At 35.8% G+C, this 20,687-nt stretch overlaps 1 protein-coding gene across 1 annotated transcript in view; it reads right to left on the bottom strand.

Annotated features, from left to right (window-relative positions):
* KIF20B (kinesin family member 20B) overlaps positions 1–20,296 on the bottom strand; it is a 31,908-nt gene extending 11,612 nt beyond the window's left edge. Inside the window, exons 1-19 of the mRNA XM_058842028.1 lie at positions 20,141–20,296; positions 19,585–19,671; positions 19,341–19,457; positions 19,008–19,146; positions 16,697–16,881; positions 14,684–14,732; positions 13,923–14,117; positions 13,228–13,339; positions 12,718–12,789; positions 12,141–12,287; positions 11,544–11,706; positions 10,351–10,605; positions 9,454–9,593; positions 8,761–8,911; positions 7,602–7,827; positions 6,990–7,051; positions 6,684–6,803; positions 4,966–5,131; positions 826–2,017 (exon numbers count right to left, since the gene is read on the bottom strand). Coding sequence (XP_058698011.1) covers positions 826–2,017; positions 4,966–5,131; positions 6,684–6,803; positions 6,990–7,051; positions 7,602–7,827; positions 8,761–8,911; positions 9,454–9,593; positions 10,351–10,605; positions 11,544–11,706; positions 12,141–12,287; positions 12,718–12,789; positions 13,228–13,339; positions 13,923–14,117; positions 14,684–14,732; positions 16,697–16,881; positions 19,008–19,146; positions 19,341–19,457; positions 19,585–19,671; positions 20,141–20,296 — 3,734 coding nt within the window. The remainder of the gene's footprint in view (positions 1–825; positions 2,018–4,965; positions 5,132–6,683; positions 6,804–6,989; positions 7,052–7,601; positions 7,828–8,760; positions 8,912–9,453; positions 9,594–10,350; positions 10,606–11,543; positions 11,707–12,140; positions 12,288–12,717; positions 12,790–13,227; positions 13,340–13,922; positions 14,118–14,683; positions 14,733–16,696; positions 16,882–19,007; positions 19,147–19,340; positions 19,458–19,584; positions 19,672–20,140) is intronic.
* Positions 20,297–20,687: the final 391 nt, after the last annotated feature.

The raw sequence follows: 20,687 nt of genomic DNA, 5'->3' as shown, positions 1-20,687 counted from the left end.
AAGAGTTTCCAGTAAGACATCTTGGACTTTTAAACTAACTAAAGGAATGCTTTTCAGGTCCCCTAAATGACAACACCATTCAAAGCCTCACAAAAAAAAATCCTTTCAGAGCTTTACCAGCACAGAGTTGGGGATCATTAGACCTTCATGCTGAACTTTGGAGTATGTGCAGTACCCACACATGGCACTAAATAACCATAGCCAGGAGAAAGGCTACATATTTCCTTACATAATTGCAATTTCCTTACCATATAGCAAATATAATCTCTCGATGCACATCATCTCTTATTTCTTACAGATTTAAAAAGTAGAGGGTGCTGAGGATAGTTCTACCCTCTACATTCATTATTTCTTCAAGTCTTATAGTAGACTGTTCACCTAGAATAGCTGCTAGCAAAACCATCTGTTACTTTACATCCTTTCCTTTTACCATTCAGTCCTTTCCCAAGAAAACATGTCCTACTTTTATACAAGTTAAAGATATAATATTGCACTGTGTCATTTCTCTCAGAAAGGGACTGCAACAAAACTATTAGAAATCACCAAATAATTAATTTCATTGTTTACTCCAGCTTCTCTGCACAATAGTTCTACATGATTTAGATGTATATTTTTGAAAGACTTTACAGACAGGTGAGGAAAACATAGCCAGCAGAATATCCAAACATAAAATTCAAGTAGTGTATAGAAACTTCTCAAAGAAGCAGTTTAGGTAATCAAGTTTATAAACATGCAGATGTGGTATGTCAAAATAAACCGATGTTGACATAAGGGAGTATTAATTTTATTCTTAAAGGGTTAGGAGTAATCTTATTATTTACTTACAGTTCTATAGACTGTATTTGCTCATCCTCCTTTTTCTCCTTTTCCTGAAGAGCATGTTTCATGGTTTCCAAACTGTTCATCAGCTGCACAACTTCATCCTTCAAATTTGCTTCTCGGTCACTGAGTTCTTTCAGTTTTTTGTCTGCACTGGTACATTTCTCTTGCAGAGCTACTGTATTACTTTCTAGATTTAAAACAGTAGATTCTTTTTCTTTTAGTTCTGCTTCTAACTCTTTCATCCTGTCATCTTTAGTCCTAAAAGCCTCCAATAGGCATTCAAAATCTCTTATTTCTCCCTCGTAGCTGGTAACTTTCTCCTGAAGCTCTGCAATTACTCTCTGATTTTCTGCAGCCTGTTTTTCAAAACTCTGGGTTTTCTTCTGCATTTGTTCTTGTAACTGATTCATAAGATCATTTTCCTTTACAGATTGATGATCTGTAATCTCATTTAATTTTATTTTTAGTTGCTTATTGTAATTATCACTATCATGAAGCCTCTTCTTTAAGCCTTCAACTTGTTGGAGTAGTTGTTGAATCCGATGACTTTTTTGTGAGGAAGCCTTAATCATAATTTTGCATTCTTCCCAAATGCTTTCAATACTTCGGTGAAAGGAACTCTCCTGTCTCAGGTCTGCTGTAGAAGCAGTTTGGAACTGCATGGACAAAGGACTCATTTGAGCTGTCTCTGGTTCATCCTTTTGAGGGTCTAAGGAATCCTTTACATTAACTAAATCGATATCCACAGCATCAGATTCTGAGTGACATTTATACAATTCATCTACCTGGGACTGCATTGTTTTAATTTGTGACACTTTGTCAATTATATTTTGCTTAGCACATGTTACTTCATTATTTAGCTGAATAATTTTTTCTTCTTGCTCCTTATTTATAGTTTTCTGTTTGTCCAATTCAGAAACAGCCTCCTGATATTTAGCTTGACATTGTTGAAGTTCTTCACTTAAGCCAGAAACCTTTTTTTCAGAAGCAGAGAGTCTGAGATGCAAGTTTGCTATCTGCTGATTTAACTCTTCTTTTTCATTTTTTTCTCCTTGGCATTGTTCTTGAAGTGCAGCTATCTGACCTTCCAAGGTTTCAGTTCTTTCCTTCAGTGCTAATATTTCCATGTAGGTCTCAGAATTATTAGTTCTCTTTAGATCAAGACAGTAGTTTTCCCAACTCTCTCTCTTATCTCCTAAGAACAAAACAAAAACAACAACATCATGACCAAATAAATCCCCCTACGGCTCAAGTTAATCAAAAGCAACAAGTCATTAGCACCACCAAATTGCAATTGCTGTGTGGAAAACTAGCACCACCTAAAAGCCATACTCTTATAGCATTTTAGTCTTGAAGTTGTTAGAACCGTCTGAGACATTAGACTTAAGAAATGTTTGCTACAGTTCTATTCCAACCTTCTATTCTGCCCCACTAGCAGAAAAATCTAGCTAATTTCAGTAGTATTTGCAACACCTATGAGCTAAGTAACAGTCAGTGATAACCAGTTTCCACCTCCACTGATTCAATAGTCCCTTTAAATAGAGCCAGCAGTTACCCATCCTCCATTTAGGGGAGCAATGATGTCATACACCTTTCTGAGAAGTTTTATGCATGCTTTACAACACCTTACTTTAAAAATAAAGCTAAAAATCCAGCAAAAGTTGGGGTTTTTTTGGTTTTTTTTTGTGTTTGGAACCTTCCTCTCTTCTATATTCAATAGGTTTCTAAACTAGATAAAAGCATAGCTACCAATGCCCACACCTAATATGTTACATGTAAAGTTCCCCAAGAAAGATTTATAACATGTCATTCCAAACCAAAATTTCCATGTTTTATTAAGACTGTTTTCCCAAAGTAACGAGCCATTTTAACTAAAATCACATGTATTTCATCCCCTTACAAAACTGACTCCAGCTATATTTCACACAAGTGTTTTAGAATCCCATTGTGTCCCTTTAGTAACAGGCATGCTATATTGAATCAAGCCTCAGTATCTCTAAGGGCTAGATTATCACAACTACGTACTGCAGGGAGATACTATGGATTCTCGTGAGTGCTGCACCTACAGTAAGGTAGAGTTAGGCAGTCATCTCACTTTGGGACCATTAAGCACAGGTGTACTGCATGGAAATATCCTCTGAACAGATCCAACAAGTTGTGTAGTCAACTTGAGTCACTAACAAAAGGCCATTCTGAAGCATGAGCAACAGTGTTTTGGTTTTTGAAAGTCAACAGGACACTTTCCTCCTGCTTGTCCATAGTTTCCCTATTATAATGAGATACATCAAGTGCTTCTGCTAGCTAAACCACAACAGCAGCCCTACTGTAGCATATAAGGTCATTTTTTTAAAGTCTTGCAAGATTAAAAATTTTGGATTTGGAAATGATTTTCTCTGAAAGCCCAGTTGCATAGTCCTAAGAAAACAGATCAGACCAAATTCTACATATTCCTCTCTCTGGACTGGAGTTTTGCAAGCTTCACTGAAAGTGAGAGGTGCTGAGGTATCTTAACACAGTTTGTCAAAGTCCCTAGTCTTGGCTTCAAATGACACTTAAAGTTGTACAAACATAAATGCCCTACTGGATGACACAGCATCACCTGACCTAGCCTAATATTTTTAACTCCTTTTGCTGCTACTGGCAGGCCTAGCCATTTTCTATGGACCTTTCTTGACATTGAAGAATTGAGACAATATAACCCTGCCTAAGTCTTTCAGCATCCATCCATGCAGCTGTCGTCTGCTAGCTTATCTAACTATGCCTGTAATTTGGGAATTATCTGCCCCTCCCACCTTCTAGGGCAGCAAACATCAGAAGTTTAATACTTTCTGCATGAAGTGCTTTGTTAATGGCATCATAGAAGATCCTGAGTTGGAAGGGACCGTCAAGAATCAAAAAGAGCAGGGTTACTCTCCAGCCTCTCACTCCCCAGTCTGTACTTACAGCCAGGTTTACAAACTTGTATTTGTTAACTCCAAAGGCTGGTGACTGCCCAGCTCTGTAATTTGTCTAGATCACTCTGCAGGGCTTCCTAGCCTTCAAGGGAGTCAACAGTTATCATCACTGGAAGACTTAGGATAGTTTTGGGTCTTGCATCCAAGCAGTTTATGAAGATGTCGAAGAGAAGACGGCCTGTTACAGAGTTCTGGGGAGCCCCACTAGTGCCTGGATACCAGGCTGATGTTACCCCATTTACTAGAACTCTTTGCACCAAAAACTTAAAACTGCTCTACTACAGCAAGCCCCTTGTTCTTTCACTGCACAATGTAATGAATGATAGTCCAACATTCAGCTTATTCACTGTATCATTTTTCTGTGATCATGTGAGTTTGATAATTCTTTTACGGGAAGGAAAGGGCTTATCTTCCTTTTGCACATGCTTTCCATATTCTACGCGATACCAAAGCCAAGCTGGGTCCTGAAGTCAAGTGAGAGGCAGACGGCTCTTACACATACCATTTTGCACAAGTCCCATATAGTTCAGTTTCACTTATTAATAGATTTTATTCACCTGATAAGCTCACAGATAAACCAAAAACAGCAAAAATACTAAAGGTCCAAGCATGAGAGTTGTATAAAACACACCATTTGTGGACTTAATTTTACTCCCATTCAAGTGGAAAGCTTAATTTTTCTCCTTTGCCAGCATTGTCACCTTGACCAGAGCTGGCGTGTACACAGCATGCACGCAGAATGAAATGTCAAGGTTCACAGCACATACTGCATGATTGAAAAATCAGTAAGTTATTGACACCTTTGATGCTTGCTTAGGCAATTTGCAAAAACTTGAGCAGGACATGCAACTTTCTCAGAAGTCCAGCAACAGAAAATGGAGTACAACTGTTAAGAAATTGCCTAAGAACTACAGCTGGGTATGCAGGTACATACACAGATAAGAAAAAGCATCAGAAATGAAAGAGTCTAAAATACTAACTTTTATTTAAATCTTTTAGGAGTAAATTATATAGGGCCCTTTGCAAAAGAGATTATATTTAGAGAACAGTTACTTCCTTTTACAGTTTAACATAGCAGATTTCCTCCTCAGAGCATAAATTTTATGCTTCCCAGCTTTTTTCTTCTGTTCTGGAATAGTAATCAAGCTTTTTTTGAAGACCCCCTGTTGAATGATGGTAGAAATTGTACCTTTCTTTGTGGGTGGCTCTTCTTCTGCAGTACACTTAATTTCCAAGCAACGTTTTCTTCCCACTTCCAATACAGTTCCCTCACAATCCTTGAACTGGCTGCTTTCAACCTCTTCATTAGAGCTCTTTTCTGCTAATTTTCTCTTAATGGTAGTCAAAGTGTTCTCCTGTGTTAAAATAGAATCAATTGCTTTGAAGTTGTACAAACTGAATGCTTAAAGCACTTAAAAGGCTTAGTAGCTTTTTCTATACAAATATTTTTACAAAACCTTATGGGTAAGGTGCATAGGGGTTGTTGGAGGAAAAGTCAGTGACAGATCAGTTAGTTAAACCAAGAGCTCCTGCAACTTCAGATACTAAGAAACACAATACTTTTGCATTGTACAGCAAGAGACTTGAGAACTATAAAATGCTAAGAGGACTTAGTTTACCATCTGAAAACAATTTTCAGTGTCAAGAGTTGATGAAATTCCCAATTTGTTACAAGGGCACACGGTCTGTCCTATAAATTCATCACTTTCTGATCATGGCTGGTAGAGTTGGGAGCTTTAGCAGCCTTCAGCAAAGCCACAAATAATTTTTGTCATGACACATTTGATGCAATTTGAAAGCCTAGTCAGTTCTGCCATACACACTTTAGATAGCTATTTGACTAAGAAAAAAGTTGTTTACTTGCAAGATGACACCAGTGGCAAGCCATGTGGTTGTCAAGGACCAATTATTCATCTATAAGTACTTCATTAAAAAAACATGATAGACCACAGAGTTGAGGTTTGTGGTCATGTTTAAAATTTCATGCAACGCAGTCTCATGGAACTTCTGGACAGTTAAAGCCTTCCTCTTGGAAGGAACAGAAATAGTAAGTCATCACACTCTACTCACTCTTGGAGCATTCATACTATTGACAAGCAGCTGTGAGGCAGAGAGAGCACAAGATAAAGTAGGGCCAAAGCCTTGAGTTCATAATGCAAGAGAAGTGGATCAGAGTGCTGACTAAGTTTCACTCAAAATGTTCTCAAAACTACTTTCAGGTTACTGGCTCAATAAACCAAAAAACCTCTAACTGCATGTTTTGATTATTTTAGCTGTATAGATCTAGCCAAGCTAGCTTTCATTATTCAGCAGATATCAGTAGACTACACAATTCCAAGTTTTATTAATCACATCAAAAGCAGAGATAGCCATGTCATACCTTCTTAATTCAAACACTGCTCAATACATTCACATTAACACCCTTCCCTTGAATGTGTGTGACCATATTAGTGGTGAGTGGAATACAATGACTTTTTTTTCCCCCCTAACTTACACAATTATTACCTTTTTTTACATTCGTAAATTCTAACTTCAACTAAAATTGATCTTTTGTTGCAACAAAACCTCGTTTTCTTCCTCTTATTCAGACAGTGATGTACTTCGTCTATTCCCACTGTTTTAAGTCCACACAGTTTGAGGTGTTTATATTTTTTCTAATGGCTCTTCAGAACCTCACCAGAGTCCTCCAATAATAACTTCAGATCAGTACTTCTGAAAGTCTCATTACTTACACACACCCCTGCTAACATTTTGCTGTGGCTTTAATTTCAATGTCAACTGGCCTGCTATCATTTGAAGTAAATAGCAATTATTTAAAAAAAAAATCCAGTTTTCCAAAGTAAAGTCCATTATAAACATATATTAATTTTCTTTTGTATAAAGACAATTAAGATGTCTAAGACTTACATAGTCTTTAATGGTTTCTTCTGAACGGGTTATCTGACCTTGTAGTCTCATAATAGTTTCATCTTTTTGCTTCACAGTGTCAATCAGTTCTTGAATCCTTTCATTTTGTATATTCATTTTCTTGAAAAAGTAAAAGAAAATTCAGTGTTAACTCATGTTACTCTACCATGCATTTAGAAGCAAGATCAGTTAAACTATGCTTGATATAAAAAAAAGCTAGATGCATAATCTAATAGCATTTCAAGTTATTGGAATTTTGTATTAAAGCAAATAATTTTGCACAAGTTTTTTTTTTGAGAAAGTTACCTCAGTTGCTGCTTTAAGTTGCTCAGCAGACTCATCCAATTTAATCCTCTGTGTTTCAAAACCTGTAAGAGGAAAAAAGCCTACATCACATAATCAGCCATCACAGTTTACTCAGTAATCCATGTCTTTGTATCTTCTGGTACTTCAGTCATTTTTAAATACATTTATTTTCCAGTTGACTTGTACAAGAACATTTCAAAAGTTGTTTACATTTTTTGAACTGGACAATTGAGCCTTGCAACCCATTCAAAATACAGATCATATCACCTCTGCTTGAGATCATTATGAGGCACTGCTAGTTTTTCCTCCAAGTTCCACATGAAGCCTGAAAACACTACATCAGCAAAATGTAAAGAAGTACAGAGATTACAAAACAAGGAAATCACTAACTTTGATGTTTTATCCCACAATTCTTAAGTCTGCAATTGACAATTTTAAGTTTCATCTTAGGCACATAAAATTGTTTAACCTGAACATACACAAAACAAGGGATTGTTACCATTACACATATGATTTGGTTACACAGTCTCGCTCAATGAGATTATTCCTATTTCACAGTACTCAGTCATTTCTTTTTTTGTGTCTTTCACATCATACTCAGACCCAGCTTACCTTTGGTTTTCTTTTCCAGCTCTTCCTTGGACTCAACTAGTTCAGCAGTTATTTTTGCCAGCTGTTTTTCAAGGTAACCTATAGTTTCCTGTGCGTCCTCTAAGGATACAATGTACTGATGTGCTGCTTCTGCCTGATTTTTGATATCAGTGATATCATTTTGCAGAGAATCAATAACACCCCCAAAATCAATGTAGGCACCTGTGTCTGTGTTGTTGTCTTCATTCTGAAAGAATTTATATTAATTCAGAAATGGGAAATAATTGCACAAAAGCCATTATTTCTACAGAAAATATGGAAGATTGTTAGGAATTCTAATATGTAAATACAGTTATAATCCTGACTTTAAGACCATCTTGTGGGCTCATATACACTGATTGCCAGTTTCTGTCTACCTTCACATGCCAGTTTCCAGTATCAAGCTAGAGCTACTTTATTTTTATAACATTTAATGCCCCAACATTACCCCTTATATCTCCATCAAATCATCCCCTCCAAGTTTACTAATAAAGGTTAGCCTACTTTAAACCAATGAGAATATTGAATGAACAGAGCAAGCAAACTGTTTTGGAAGGAATACATCTGAAATTTTCATATGGCAGGAAAAGTTTGTGAGGTCAAATAAGTCCGTGGTAACTTATCATACTAAGTTATACCCAAAAGACTGAATTTACATATTGATTGTTTTTTTAAAAAAAAAGGGATTTCAAATTCTCAAGAGACAGACTCAAGAGTCTAGGTATGGCTTAAGTGGATGAATACTTCTCATTGCTTCAGTTTTAAACACTACTGCCCTAAGAGAGAAGTCTCTGTGACTACTCCAGTAGAGTCCATGGGTGGGGCCTAAGAAGTCAGCCTCAAAGATTTTAAATAGGCACTAAATGCAATAGATTTTATAGCATAAAAAATTGCAGATTTCTCCCCAATTTCTTTTTATAGAATAATTGTCACTTTCTGCTGGAGAAATGCGGAAAACCCCCAAAATTCCTGAATCCCAAGGCTCAGCAACTTCATCTCTAAAATAAGATAAATATATCTTGCTGAGGACACAGTTACATTGTGTCCAATTCCCTGAAACCATCCTTGGCTTTTCTTGAGAAATGCCATGACTGTAACAGGTAGTTCGTAAAAGGGACATTTGGGGCAGAAATAAATATACCAGAGGTCCAGCTTGCTCACTGCAAGGCTGATCTTGTGATTTAGTTTTTTCATCTGCATTTTTAGTGTAACTATTTACAAGTTCCTTGAAGATTTCCAGGCGTTTTTCAGAATTTTCTTCAAGCTGTGCTCGTTCTTGAGAAAGGCACTCTCTAGAGTAGAAAAAAACAAGTCAGAAAAAAGCTAGCCATGAGAGAGGCTAAAAGGTTACCAGCACAGTTGCCTATACACAAAGATGATGTCTTCTTTATTTTGGCACAACAAAACAATACATAAAACAAGGCTGCTACCCTAAACCAGAAGTATATTTCACACACACCAGAATAAGAGGGATACAAATACACAGATTATGCACAGCATTTGACAAAAAGCATTTTTGATTTGCAAATGTCATTCTTTCTACAACTTACCAAAGCAGCTCTTCCCTTAGAAAGAGTTCTACATGAAAAAAACACTGTTTACAAATTATACACACACATTCCTACCCATCCCACAGAAAAATCAAAGCCTTTTCTAAAGAGCATTTTTCCTGAGCTCATAATCCAAACAGAAACCAACCCATTAATTGATACAGTAGAAGATCAGATCTAGCAAAAGATTGTGGTCTCTTAAAACCAAGAGAGATTTAAGAAATATGTAAATTTACTTTCACTTTCTTAACAAGTGACTTTAAATCCACTTAAAGCCAACTTACTTGAAATCCATTTCTCGATTAGCAAAATAATGAGCAAATTCTTGTATCACTTCTTCACGAATTTTTATTTCCAGCAGTAACTTATTTTTCTTTTCAGTAATAAGTCTGTTCTTCAGCTCTTCTACCAGATTCACCAGCATCTAGAATTACAATTAGTATGATACTTTTCATAAAGAAACACTTTCCCACAAATGAGTCCTCAAACATTATAGCACTTAACTCCGCAGCTGGCAAGTTTTTCCAGTTCTTTTATTAGCTTATTCATAAACAGAAGGATTTATGAGTAGATTACACTACCTGTTTGATACCTACACAGTAATTCAGGTTTGCACAGAGCGTGTATTTCCAAAGAACGCCAAATTTAAAGATAACTTTTAGAATTTTTGTTATAAAGACAGGCTTAAGATCCACAGAATTTGGTCTTGTTTTTCCAGATGCCCCTTTTTGGGTATTAATGAAACCCCCACTAAATGCTCTCTAGTCCTCTGCTCCCCTACTCCTTGTCTTTCCCAGGAGTGACTAAAATCACTGTTGCTTAAAGAACAGTGTCCAGAGTTTTCTTGTGCATAAAATAACAAAGGAACAATCTTGTATTGCTAAAAAACTGGTAGTATCTTCTGTGTATTGACCATAGGATACCAAAGGAAGAGAAAGCCAAATCTGCAATTCTTAGTGCTCAGTTTGTACTTTGACACCTTCAGTAATTTTCCCACAATGAACACCGAGGCACAAGTAATCCCACTTGCAGTTCCAAACACTGGATTTAGGTAGAATAAAGCAATGAGGAGGGAAGAGAAAAAAAAAAAAAGAGGAAAGGGTGAGGTGGAGGAAACGAGAAGAATACATTGCTTCAAAGCTCTATGCTATACTAATTCTTTAAGTAGCCCTGGCAGATACCGTGTATTTTTCTTTCGCAATAACAACTTCATTTCCTTCATTTTCCTGCACTGCTTCTTCTCTTGACGTACTGGGCTGTTCCTCCATCTCAGCATCTTCATCTTCAAACACATCTTCCAAGGTTCTGTCCCATAGGATCGTAGCTCTTTTCCTTGGGATTGGCAGTTTACTGACATTAAGCAGTGATGATTCTCCTGCCAATTTCTGGCTAAATGACTGATCTTGGGGAAGAATAGATGTGTCCATAACTAAAACCTACCCAGAAAAGTCAAGAACAAAAAGTTATTGGTATTTTTTTAAAGCTCCATTGGCACTTTGAAGACCTGCTGCATTCTCCTGTAGGTCTCCTGAGCAGAGCACTCTCCCAGCTTATCTATCCTTTGTTCAGAGTCACTACTTAGACCAGTTTCCAGCTAGAGTACAAAGTTGCCACATTATAGCCTAACGCTTTTTGGATCCCAGGAACACCAAGTTTCACTGACTGCATAACCTACAAGAGGCAGCAACAGACGGTCCATTTCCTGTACTTTGAGTTTCCAGTTGCATTACATAAAATCTATTTCTTTAACAGCTCTATAATCACTACAGTCTGATCCTTTGGGCACTGTACTTAACCTACCCAAATTCCAAAGGCATAGGCTTAACTGCCAATAAAACTTTTCCATAGCTTCCATTAAAGCTACAGCACTGATCCTCCACACTTACATCTTCTAACTTTGCCAAAGTTACATCACTGCGCTTACTCCTACTGACTCTGCTCCCACCTTCCTGAAGCCTTTGTGAACATAAAGATGACCTTTCACACTCTATGGTGCTCAATCTATTTTATCAGTACTTCAGATGAGCAGTATTCCAAGTTAAGACAGCAGTAGTATATGGGACAGCTAGAAGTGAGAGCATGTTGTATCTGCAGAAGAAATTTATCCAGATCTCTGGGAAATTCTTCCAAATATAATAAGTTTCTTATTAGGCTAGATGTTTCATAGGAATTACAAATTTTCAGTAGATGCTTCCACCCCCACACTCCAAAGAAAACAAAAAATTCCAAAAAAGTCTTTTTAAAAGCTGTAGGAGATAAAGCTCAATCCAGTGTAACAGAAATAGAATTGCAGTATGAGACAAAAATCCAGTAACTATATTCATATTCCTAAAAGCAAGTTACTGATCAACAAGATAGACTACAACACACTTACTTTTTGTGCAATGGCTGAGAACTTTAGCACATTGAGTGTTTCCTCATATGCTGATGCACATTTGCTGATGTTTACTATCATGTACACCTTCCCCTTTCCACTGAAAAATCCTTGAAGGAAATGAGTTAACTTACTTTCCCGAAAGGGTACGTGCTGCTGCAACCTTTAAAAGATGAACAGATGATCAGAAGCTTAGTAAATTCCAGTCAGTGTAAGAACTATTCAGCCTGAAGACTTGAAAGTTTCACTTTTACTATGGCACTAGTGACAAGGGTGTTTAAAATATAATCTTTAAATTTAAATTTATTCCAAAGTTTGTTTGATAAGCCAAGCTCAGAACAAGTAAGTAAAATCACTAACATATACAACATGTTTAAAGGATGTTATAATTTAAGTGATTTAATTAAAAAGCAAAACAAGGCAAGTTTACAGATAACTTTGTTACATCAACAAGACTACAGTATAGACATCAGAAATCTATATATTTTTTTCTACCAAAAATTTAAGTTACTATTGTGTATTTTAAACAATAGCTTTTATACATTGTAGGCAATACCTAAAAAACACATCCACTTGACATTTCAAAGAAGGACTTACTTTGACTGCTGACAGTTCTTGAGTGCATTAATACACTTGCCTAGAGTCAGGAGAGAGGTATTTATGTTCCCACTCTCTTTCAATCTGTCACCCTCATTGCGGGTTTTGGTATATCTCTCAGAACCAGCAAGATCACATAATGACAATCTGAAAGCAGACAAGGAAAAATCACTGTATTTACCTTAAAGATGCACAAATTATCTGCTTTTAAAAATGATCACTTTTCCTTATCCCTCTCAAGTTTGTTTCCCTAATCAAATTTCCTGCTATTTTCTGCTAATACTTGCCCAACATACTTCCCATTCCATGCCACCCACCACCTCTTCATCCCCTTCCTTCTGGGGACTAGCATGAGTTCAGGAGTAAAGTAGTTCTGGCAAAACCTTGTGCTGAGCAGAGGTGACAAGACAGAACAGCATTGACACCTGATGGCTTGAGGCTGAATGAGGGTGGAAGTGGAGAGCCACCATCCATGCAGGAGGCTCTGCCAGAGAGAACTGGGTGCACTACCAAAGCATCAACATGGAAGGTGACTGACAACTGCAGTATGACAAGAGACAGACTATTCTGAACTTACTCATTGACTCGAGTCACTGCTGGTGTTCCTGAATCTTCAATTTTCAGTACTTTAACTGTGAATATGCTGTGACTAAAAGGAGAAATTGAAATCAGCAGAGAGGTGATGAAGTAGATAAATACTTTCAAAATATTTTTAGCCTCCACAACATCTCTTTGAATACTGTTTGATCTGTCAATATATTTAAGCATACACAACCACACAAACTTCTAAAGAGATATTTATGCAGCATGTATTTTGCTTTTTCCTCAGACATATAGATGGGATAAAGTTAAGTGCTTTTGTTTAGTATTTGACAAAATACTGTGAGTTTCAGTACACATTCACCCTACTGAAGGATTGAACCCCTTTGGCTTAAACCATTGTGTCACATGCTGCTTAAAGACACCAAAACTGAAACCTAGACCTTATCAAAGTCTCTTCCCTTCCTAACAACCATAAGCCATGCTTTACTTTCTCCTTCCTCCCACCCACCATTCTATGGCCAATGCTATTCAAAATGTTTCTTACCTTCTGCTGGAACTATTATTTAGTTTTGTGCTTGCAATACTCTGGTGTTTCAATCCCAGTTTTAGAAGTTTACAAGCTTCTTTAGAGTCAGAAATCTGAATCCACTGCAGATCTTCAGGAAGAAGAAATATGATAATTTTTTAGATAACATTACCAAAATAAGTATTATGGGGATAATGTATGCACAGCAAGGACACTACATTTACTTGAGGAATAGAAACATTTTACTAGTTTTACTAGTAGAAGGGGTAGTCATATGGATATCTTTCCAGGCCATCAACTTAACTGAAAAAAATCAGAAGAATTTTGCCTGCAATATGATGACCACATGTCTGAAGTCTGCTTCTCTACAGAGAATACTGAAAAAAATCCCAGAAACAAAAATCCAAAAAATAGTTGAGCCAATTACGTTAAAAACTACTGGCCTCTTTAAAAAAAATAGAAAAAAGCAAACCACAAAAAAATTTGTCAATTGTTTTCAATATTTCTCCCATTTCAAAGAAATATCAAGGCAGTGGAGTGTAGAGGATTTTAACAGTTCCAGTCAAGAGTAAAGTTAAAACAGTAATAAAGGTAGAGATACCAACATGTGTAGATTGTAATAATTCTGTTACTGAGTTTTCTAATCTCAACATCATTACAGGTAAACCAACTTTTCAAATGACATTTGGAAATTTGCAATGTATTCTATTCACCTTTTACAAAAGAACATCCCTTGATGTCTTGTGCAAGGCGGAGTGTTTTTCTCTTCTTGTCATTTGATATAGGACTCAGTAGATCATAAAAACATTCATTGTAAATCTCAAAAAATGAAACCCAAACAGAAAACTTGATGTAATTTCTTGCAGTTGTGATAGATTGTTCCGAGTCTTTTGAGATATCTTCCAAGTCTGCCAAGTACAAAACATTACAAACCAATATAAGCCTAGTAAAGTGAGTTTAATTTAAAAATTAATAAGTAAAAATTGATAAAAACCTTTAAAAAACTCTCAAAGCCTAAAATCCTGCTTAATGTTTCCTTTCCCACTTTTAGATTCTATCAACCACATAAAACTTGGTTAGAATTAGTCAAATCTCTTCAACATTTTTAGAAGATAAAACTAAACTGACAAGACCTTCATTTTGACTTTTTAAAGTAAACCTAGTATTTCAGTAGTTTTTTAAATGCTAGAATTACGTTCATATAATTACACAGAGGTACTCTAAAACCTGTCAGGATCCATAGCAAAAGTAGAACTACTTTTCTTTGCTATAACTTCAGCTCATTTAATGCCTGCTCATATGTTCTAACCATTTTATCTTATGCTTGCTGCCCAGATTATTTGCTCACTATACAATTCACAAGCATATAAAATTGACAAGAAGTAATTTAATTAACATAGGCCAGAAGTCAGTTATTGACCTTAAGAAGGCTTATTTGCCAGTTTTAAGTGCAAAACTTTTATTTAAAACATACCCTTAGAATCCATAGGTGCTTTGTTGCTACTGTTAATCTGGTGGTCTACCTGGAAAAGAAAACAAACTTAACAACATATTGTTGTAGTACAAGCTATTTCTAACAGCTCTATTGTATTACTAGATGGGAATACGGCAATGGTTGCAATTTACCAATGGAAAGATCCTGGTTACACATCAGGTCTAGTTCAATGCATCTACACACTGCTATTGACAGGGTTGTTCTTATCTCGTACTCACCTCTGCCACTTCCCTTCAGAACTCAACATCAATTCCCATCAGAATACAGCATTTCAGCTTGCTGACTTGGAAGCAGTCTAGCCACAGAAAACTAGAGGGGTAGGAAACCCCCACATAAACAGGGTGATTCAAGTGGATGATTTCAGGATTCTAGTTGCAGCTTAAACATTAGTCTTAACCTGGTAAATCCAGGTAACTCTGAATTCTTTTATTAATGGTATTTTGCTAATATTGGATTCCATATTTTTCCAGCTTACTTGGCTAACCCTTGGAAATAGAGGTAAATGAAGAACACTCATTCACTTAAAAACTGAAATAAGCAACTTATTGCTTCATGACACATGTTTGAAATAAATGATACAGTTGAAATGAAGTCCAAGTTTTAGTACGAGAAAGACAATTTTCTTTTGCTATTAAAAAAAAGAAAACCAAATAACTATAGCTAGAGCTTAGGAGCTTCATACATACACTTCCTTCTCAGTCTTAGTTTTGGTTAGTTACGTTTTTTCAGACACAGAACTGCAAGTGGAAGTGCTCAAAGAAATGAAATCCATCTACTGAAATAAGTACGCTTAAGAGAATTAATATGAAATAAAAAGCAGGTATGGTTTGGTTCAGGCTTTTTAGTGTTCTGTCAAGGGTATATTTCATAAATTTTTCAAATAAAAATTTTAGGTATTAGGTTTTACACATCTAAAACACCCACACAAACATCTGTTGCAGTAGATGCAAAGCTCACAAATTTACTGTCAAAATTAGGTCTTGTTCTTATAAAAAGCTTCAGAAACCAGAAAGTGCATTCAATCACAAACAAGGTTTTTCTGAAGTCCCTTCTGAAGGCTGACAGAGCTAGATTTAACTTACTCCTGCGCTTCTGAAGTGAAGTCACAGAATTTTGCTGCCACCTACCTTCCACACTGGAGCCCAGTTAACCAACATATAAAAATCAAGGCAACAAATACGTTCCTTTTTCCTTTCAACACTAGCTATTACAACCTAGCATAGCACAATGGAAGTGTTCAATTCTTTTTGTAATTAAAAAAAACACAAAAAAACCCAAACCTTTCCAGTTCCAAATCCTTGCATATGCTCAGTTTTACTTTACATTATTCCACTTATTTCAGAATTAGAAGACACCAAGAAAAAGGCATGGTTACACAAAACACAAATTCCCCATAACTATAATTGAATTAAACAGCTTTAGAATTTCACTCAGTTCCTAAAACTGGAGTGTATTTCTGGACTGCTCAAAAAGAAAAAAGCCCAGCAAAACCCCATCTTTAATTCAAGCCTTTAAATGGCTTTATAGCTACTACTTCAAACGTATTTTTGCTTCTTTTTAGGATATTTATCCAACTGAAAGGACAACAACCTCAAAACTACTAATTTCTTTCAAGTACCCTGAAAGACAGTACGTTCTTTAAAGGATCAGACCTACTAGCATTCTCACAGATAAAGAAGGGACTATTTACATTCAGTTCTTATTACACACCAGTAATCCCAAAGGATAAATTATCAGGTGCCCAAGCTAGAGGCACCAAAATAAAGCTTAGAGTTTATATGCCCATGAAGTATTGAGCCACAAGACAAAAATCCCCAGGAAAAGGGTCCATCAGCTCTACTGCTGACTTTACTGCTAATATGAATGGTTGGCTGCCAGCAAATAGACACATCCATGGTTAAATACACCCAGTCTCTTCCCACTGCAAATGAAGAACATGGAGCTATCTAAAGACACAGGTACTCAGCAATATAGAAAAAAAATCTCCTCTACCTCTTTTATTAGACGAAGTAATGAATTTTTAATAGCAGTTTCTTCTCTCACTTGGTTTTCAGTCAGTTTTATATAATCTCTACATCGATAGGGCTTGAGATCCATTGCTGTGTACAACTTTCCTTGAATACTTTTGAACAACATATCCATAGTCCTTGGCAGAATACCAACATCATCTTCTGTCCCTGAAAGAACATACAAAAGAAAAATCTAGTTATTATAAGGTATACAGATAAACGAGGACAGAAAGATAATATAAATCTCCAGGCACACATGAAGAGTTTGAAGACAACTTACAGCAATGAAGGAGTTTTCTTTGTACTCTCAAGGTGACAAATATCAAAAGAGTTTTGAAAAGTATTTGGCTTTCAGGAACAGTTCATGCTCTATATCAGTAATGGATATAACATCAAACAAAAACTCCTGGAGTATTTTGTTAAGCTTAGCCTTAAGGGAAAATTAAAAAAAAAAACAAACAAAAAAAAAAACACCCCACGACCAACAGACATTTGATAAATATTTGAAATTTTTCAACTGTGTTTCAAACTGCCTTCGCTCTCTCAAGGAAGTAATCTTGAAATAAAACTCATGAATGATCTCTGCTGCAGTCCTGCACTAACTCCACAGAACCTCCAAAACAGTTTGTAGAAGCCTTGCAAAGACTTACTCCATTCCCTATCCCAGACCCTTTTCTCTGAATATATTACTTTTGTACCTGAAAGACAAGGAGTCAAATAAAAGCCTCAGTGCACACTTGATCTTTCTGGATCCAAATGCCAGTTTAAAAAGGGCTCACTTACATTTGATTTCTAAACCAGAGAAAAGGGAAATGTGAAAGAGGAACTACTATCCTGTCTCAGGGTGATAATTTCTCTTGCTTTTGAGACAGATGGGCATTTAATACTCACAGCACTAGCTGCATCACCTAAGTCAGAACTTAGATAAAATTTGGTTGGTACTCAGACCCCTAGCTAGTAGCCAAATACCACATTAAACTCAAGTACTCTTACATTACATTTGTTTCTCTTCATATCCTTTCTAATACTTTTTTCTTTAGTACAATGCCAGTTGTAACTCAACCTAACACAAAGGAACAGTCACTGGTGAGCAAGGAAAAATCCTAAAAACCTGGTTTATTCTTCACTTAGGTTCTTTGCCATTGACTGTATACAGGTTCCCATGTAATGCTAAGTGCAGCCACAGAAGAGTAAATCATGGTGCCCAGTAGGCAACATTCTGCTGTGCCTACATTCACGGTACTATAACTACTGTTATCAAAGTCCTAAAAATATAATACCACAAAAAAGCTTCTAGTCCAAAAAAGTGTCAGTCAAAAATTCTTGAAACCCCACTCAGTATACCCCCAACTAATCAAGCTCAGGGGACCGGACACACATGAAATTGTTTGGGTTTTGTGATTTACCTTCTTTAGGACAGAAGAGAACATTCCATTCTTGCCCCAGACAAATGATAACTGGAAGTTTTGGCAGTAGTCTTTAATTCTAATCCAACTAACAGAAGATTGCTTAGAAAATAATGTCTCTTCAATAAAGATCAGTTTCAAGAGACACAACTCATTGTCCTTCTACTATTTGTACAAAATAACTGGTATTGCATCCAGATTTGTCATTTAATTATAGGAGAAACATTTTCAATGCGGATCAAAACACCTCATTTGTTAAAATACTTTGAAAAATAACTGAAGAATGACATCATCTGACCACAAAGGATATGAAGCTTTAACAGAAAAGAAATAGTGAACTAGGAGACAAGGTTTCCTAGGTTATTATTAAGCTTGGAAACTCTACCCAAGACAGAAACATATGAAAATAATAACTAAAACATTTCAAGACATTTATTCTCTATCTATAATAATTAAAATACTCAAATATTATTTCTTATTTGCAAATATAACCTTTATAATAATAATAAAACTCCAGAAAATGTTAGTCTGGTGTGGAGTGACTTAGACTTTTCAAAACCTGTTATATAGAATATATATTTTTTCCAACTCCCCCTCATTCCTGGAGTACGAGATACTTGGAAAAAAGTAGTAAGATCACACATACCTGTTTGAAACTATAGAGCCTTACAAAGTAATATGAGTGTGTTTAGGTTAACTCAGGCAGTGACTGTCTGCTGGCAGTTAAATTTATTATGGAGATTTTCTAAGACTATTAATATTCAAGAGAAGCAAATGGATAGAGACTACATTTTAAATGAAGGAAAAAGTTATGTTTCTACTAGAAGTAATCCTTACTTTAAAAAAAAAAATAAAGCGGTTGCAAGAACAACTCATTTTGACTTTTACCTTGGAAAGTGTAAGTTTTCCCAGCATTTGTTACACCATAATTAAAAACAAGACGATTATATCCATCTAGGAAATCTTGCACTGGTTGCTTCATGGTACCTTCAAAGAATTCCTCTTGGGTTGTTTCAGGTCCAAACACCTGAGTATCACCAAGAAATATTTACATATTTGGAGCAATTATTAGAGACTTTAAAAGAATCTTTTAAATTCTGTTAGTTTATAATCTTAAAAACTATAAAATTTAAAAATACAGTTTGCTTGGTATTCAATAATATAAGTTAAAACAACCTGTACCAGAAATAATTTTAAAACATTTAAATGCAACTCATTTACTTGTGAAAAAGTGAACTTCTGTAACATTGGTCCTGAAGCTTTTTCACTCAGTCGATTCAAATAGTGTTGGGGGGGTTTCAGTATAATATTTGTTGAGTCTTCCAGTGAAACACAGTCCTGTTAAAAGGAAACAAACAATGCAGGCATGAAGAGACTATAAAGAGCTCAGGTCACAGGAAAACCAAACAAAAAACCCCCACAAAACAAATTTTAAGTATTTTTAAACTAAATAAACGCCTCACACCTGTGATCCATTTTCTCTTTCCAGTGATGTGAATGGCCTGATACGTAGGCATACTTGTATGTGTCCCTTAGACTCCAAACAGCTAGTCTTAAAAAAAAAAAAATAAATTAAAACAGTTAGAAATTTGGTTATTTTCTCAATAATTAGCACATGAAAACAGTTTTATTTCATCAGGCTGTTTTGAACAGACTTATTTGATAACATGGGAATCAAAACTACTTCACTAAATCAACTTTTACAAGTGCTTAAGGACCTGCAGAAGCTTGCTGTGATAAGTTAATCTTGCAGCACATTTATGTAAACACTGCATTCAGGCCAACAAAAATATTCTATGAACTGGCAAGCAGCCTCATTCACGGAAAACTGATATGCCCAATAGGGCATTAATGCTGTGCCACACAACTTCGTCTAAATCCGATGCATTTATTTCAAACTAAAAAAAAAAAAAAACAAAGAAGTTTTTCATCTTCTCTGAAAAATTTTGACTATTCTTATCTATGAAAGAACTAAGCTTATGTTTTAAAAAATAAATATCCAAACAGTAAAGTTTTCTTACCTGGCTTGTGTCCGAGCCTGAAGAAACCAAAGAAAATTCAGATGAGAGGTCTGTTTTAATATCTTCTACACTTACTGGTCCTGCTCTTGGAGATGGCTCAATGCTAGCAATATAGGAAGGTCTGTAAAACTTCTCATTATCCAAAGTTGGTTCCATTCTGCAAGATAAAATAAAACTAATTTGTGCTCTCTGATCATGTAACAAAGAATGTCACAGTTACCTCTGCAGTACTTGACAAATACTTGGTGTTATTTAGATAACACAATATAGCTTGACACAAGACACAGTTCCGAGACATTCCAAAGATTAACAGAAAATTTTAAGCTATTAAAGGGGCACGAGTATATTAGAAAACCTCAGAGTACAAGTTAAAGTATTGTTTTTTAGTAATTTTACAGCTCAGCAATTAACTTATTAATCCATAATTTACCTATTTTTGTACATTTCACTAATTGAGCAGTGAAAATTTGCTACAGAAAATAGAAGTAAAATGATTCAGTGCTGATAGTAGACAGACAAATTTCAAAATAACCTTTAAAATGGGAAC

This window comes from Poecile atricapillus, chromosome 6, assembly GCF_030490865.1.
Source record: "Poecile atricapillus isolate bPoeAtr1 chromosome 6, bPoeAtr1.hap1, whole genome shotgun sequence".
Taxonomy (NCBI): domain Eukaryota; kingdom Metazoa; phylum Chordata; class Aves; order Passeriformes; family Paridae; genus Poecile; species Poecile atricapillus.
Note: the sequence above shows the minus strand (reverse complement) of the source record. Positions and strands in the feature narration are given on the sequence as shown.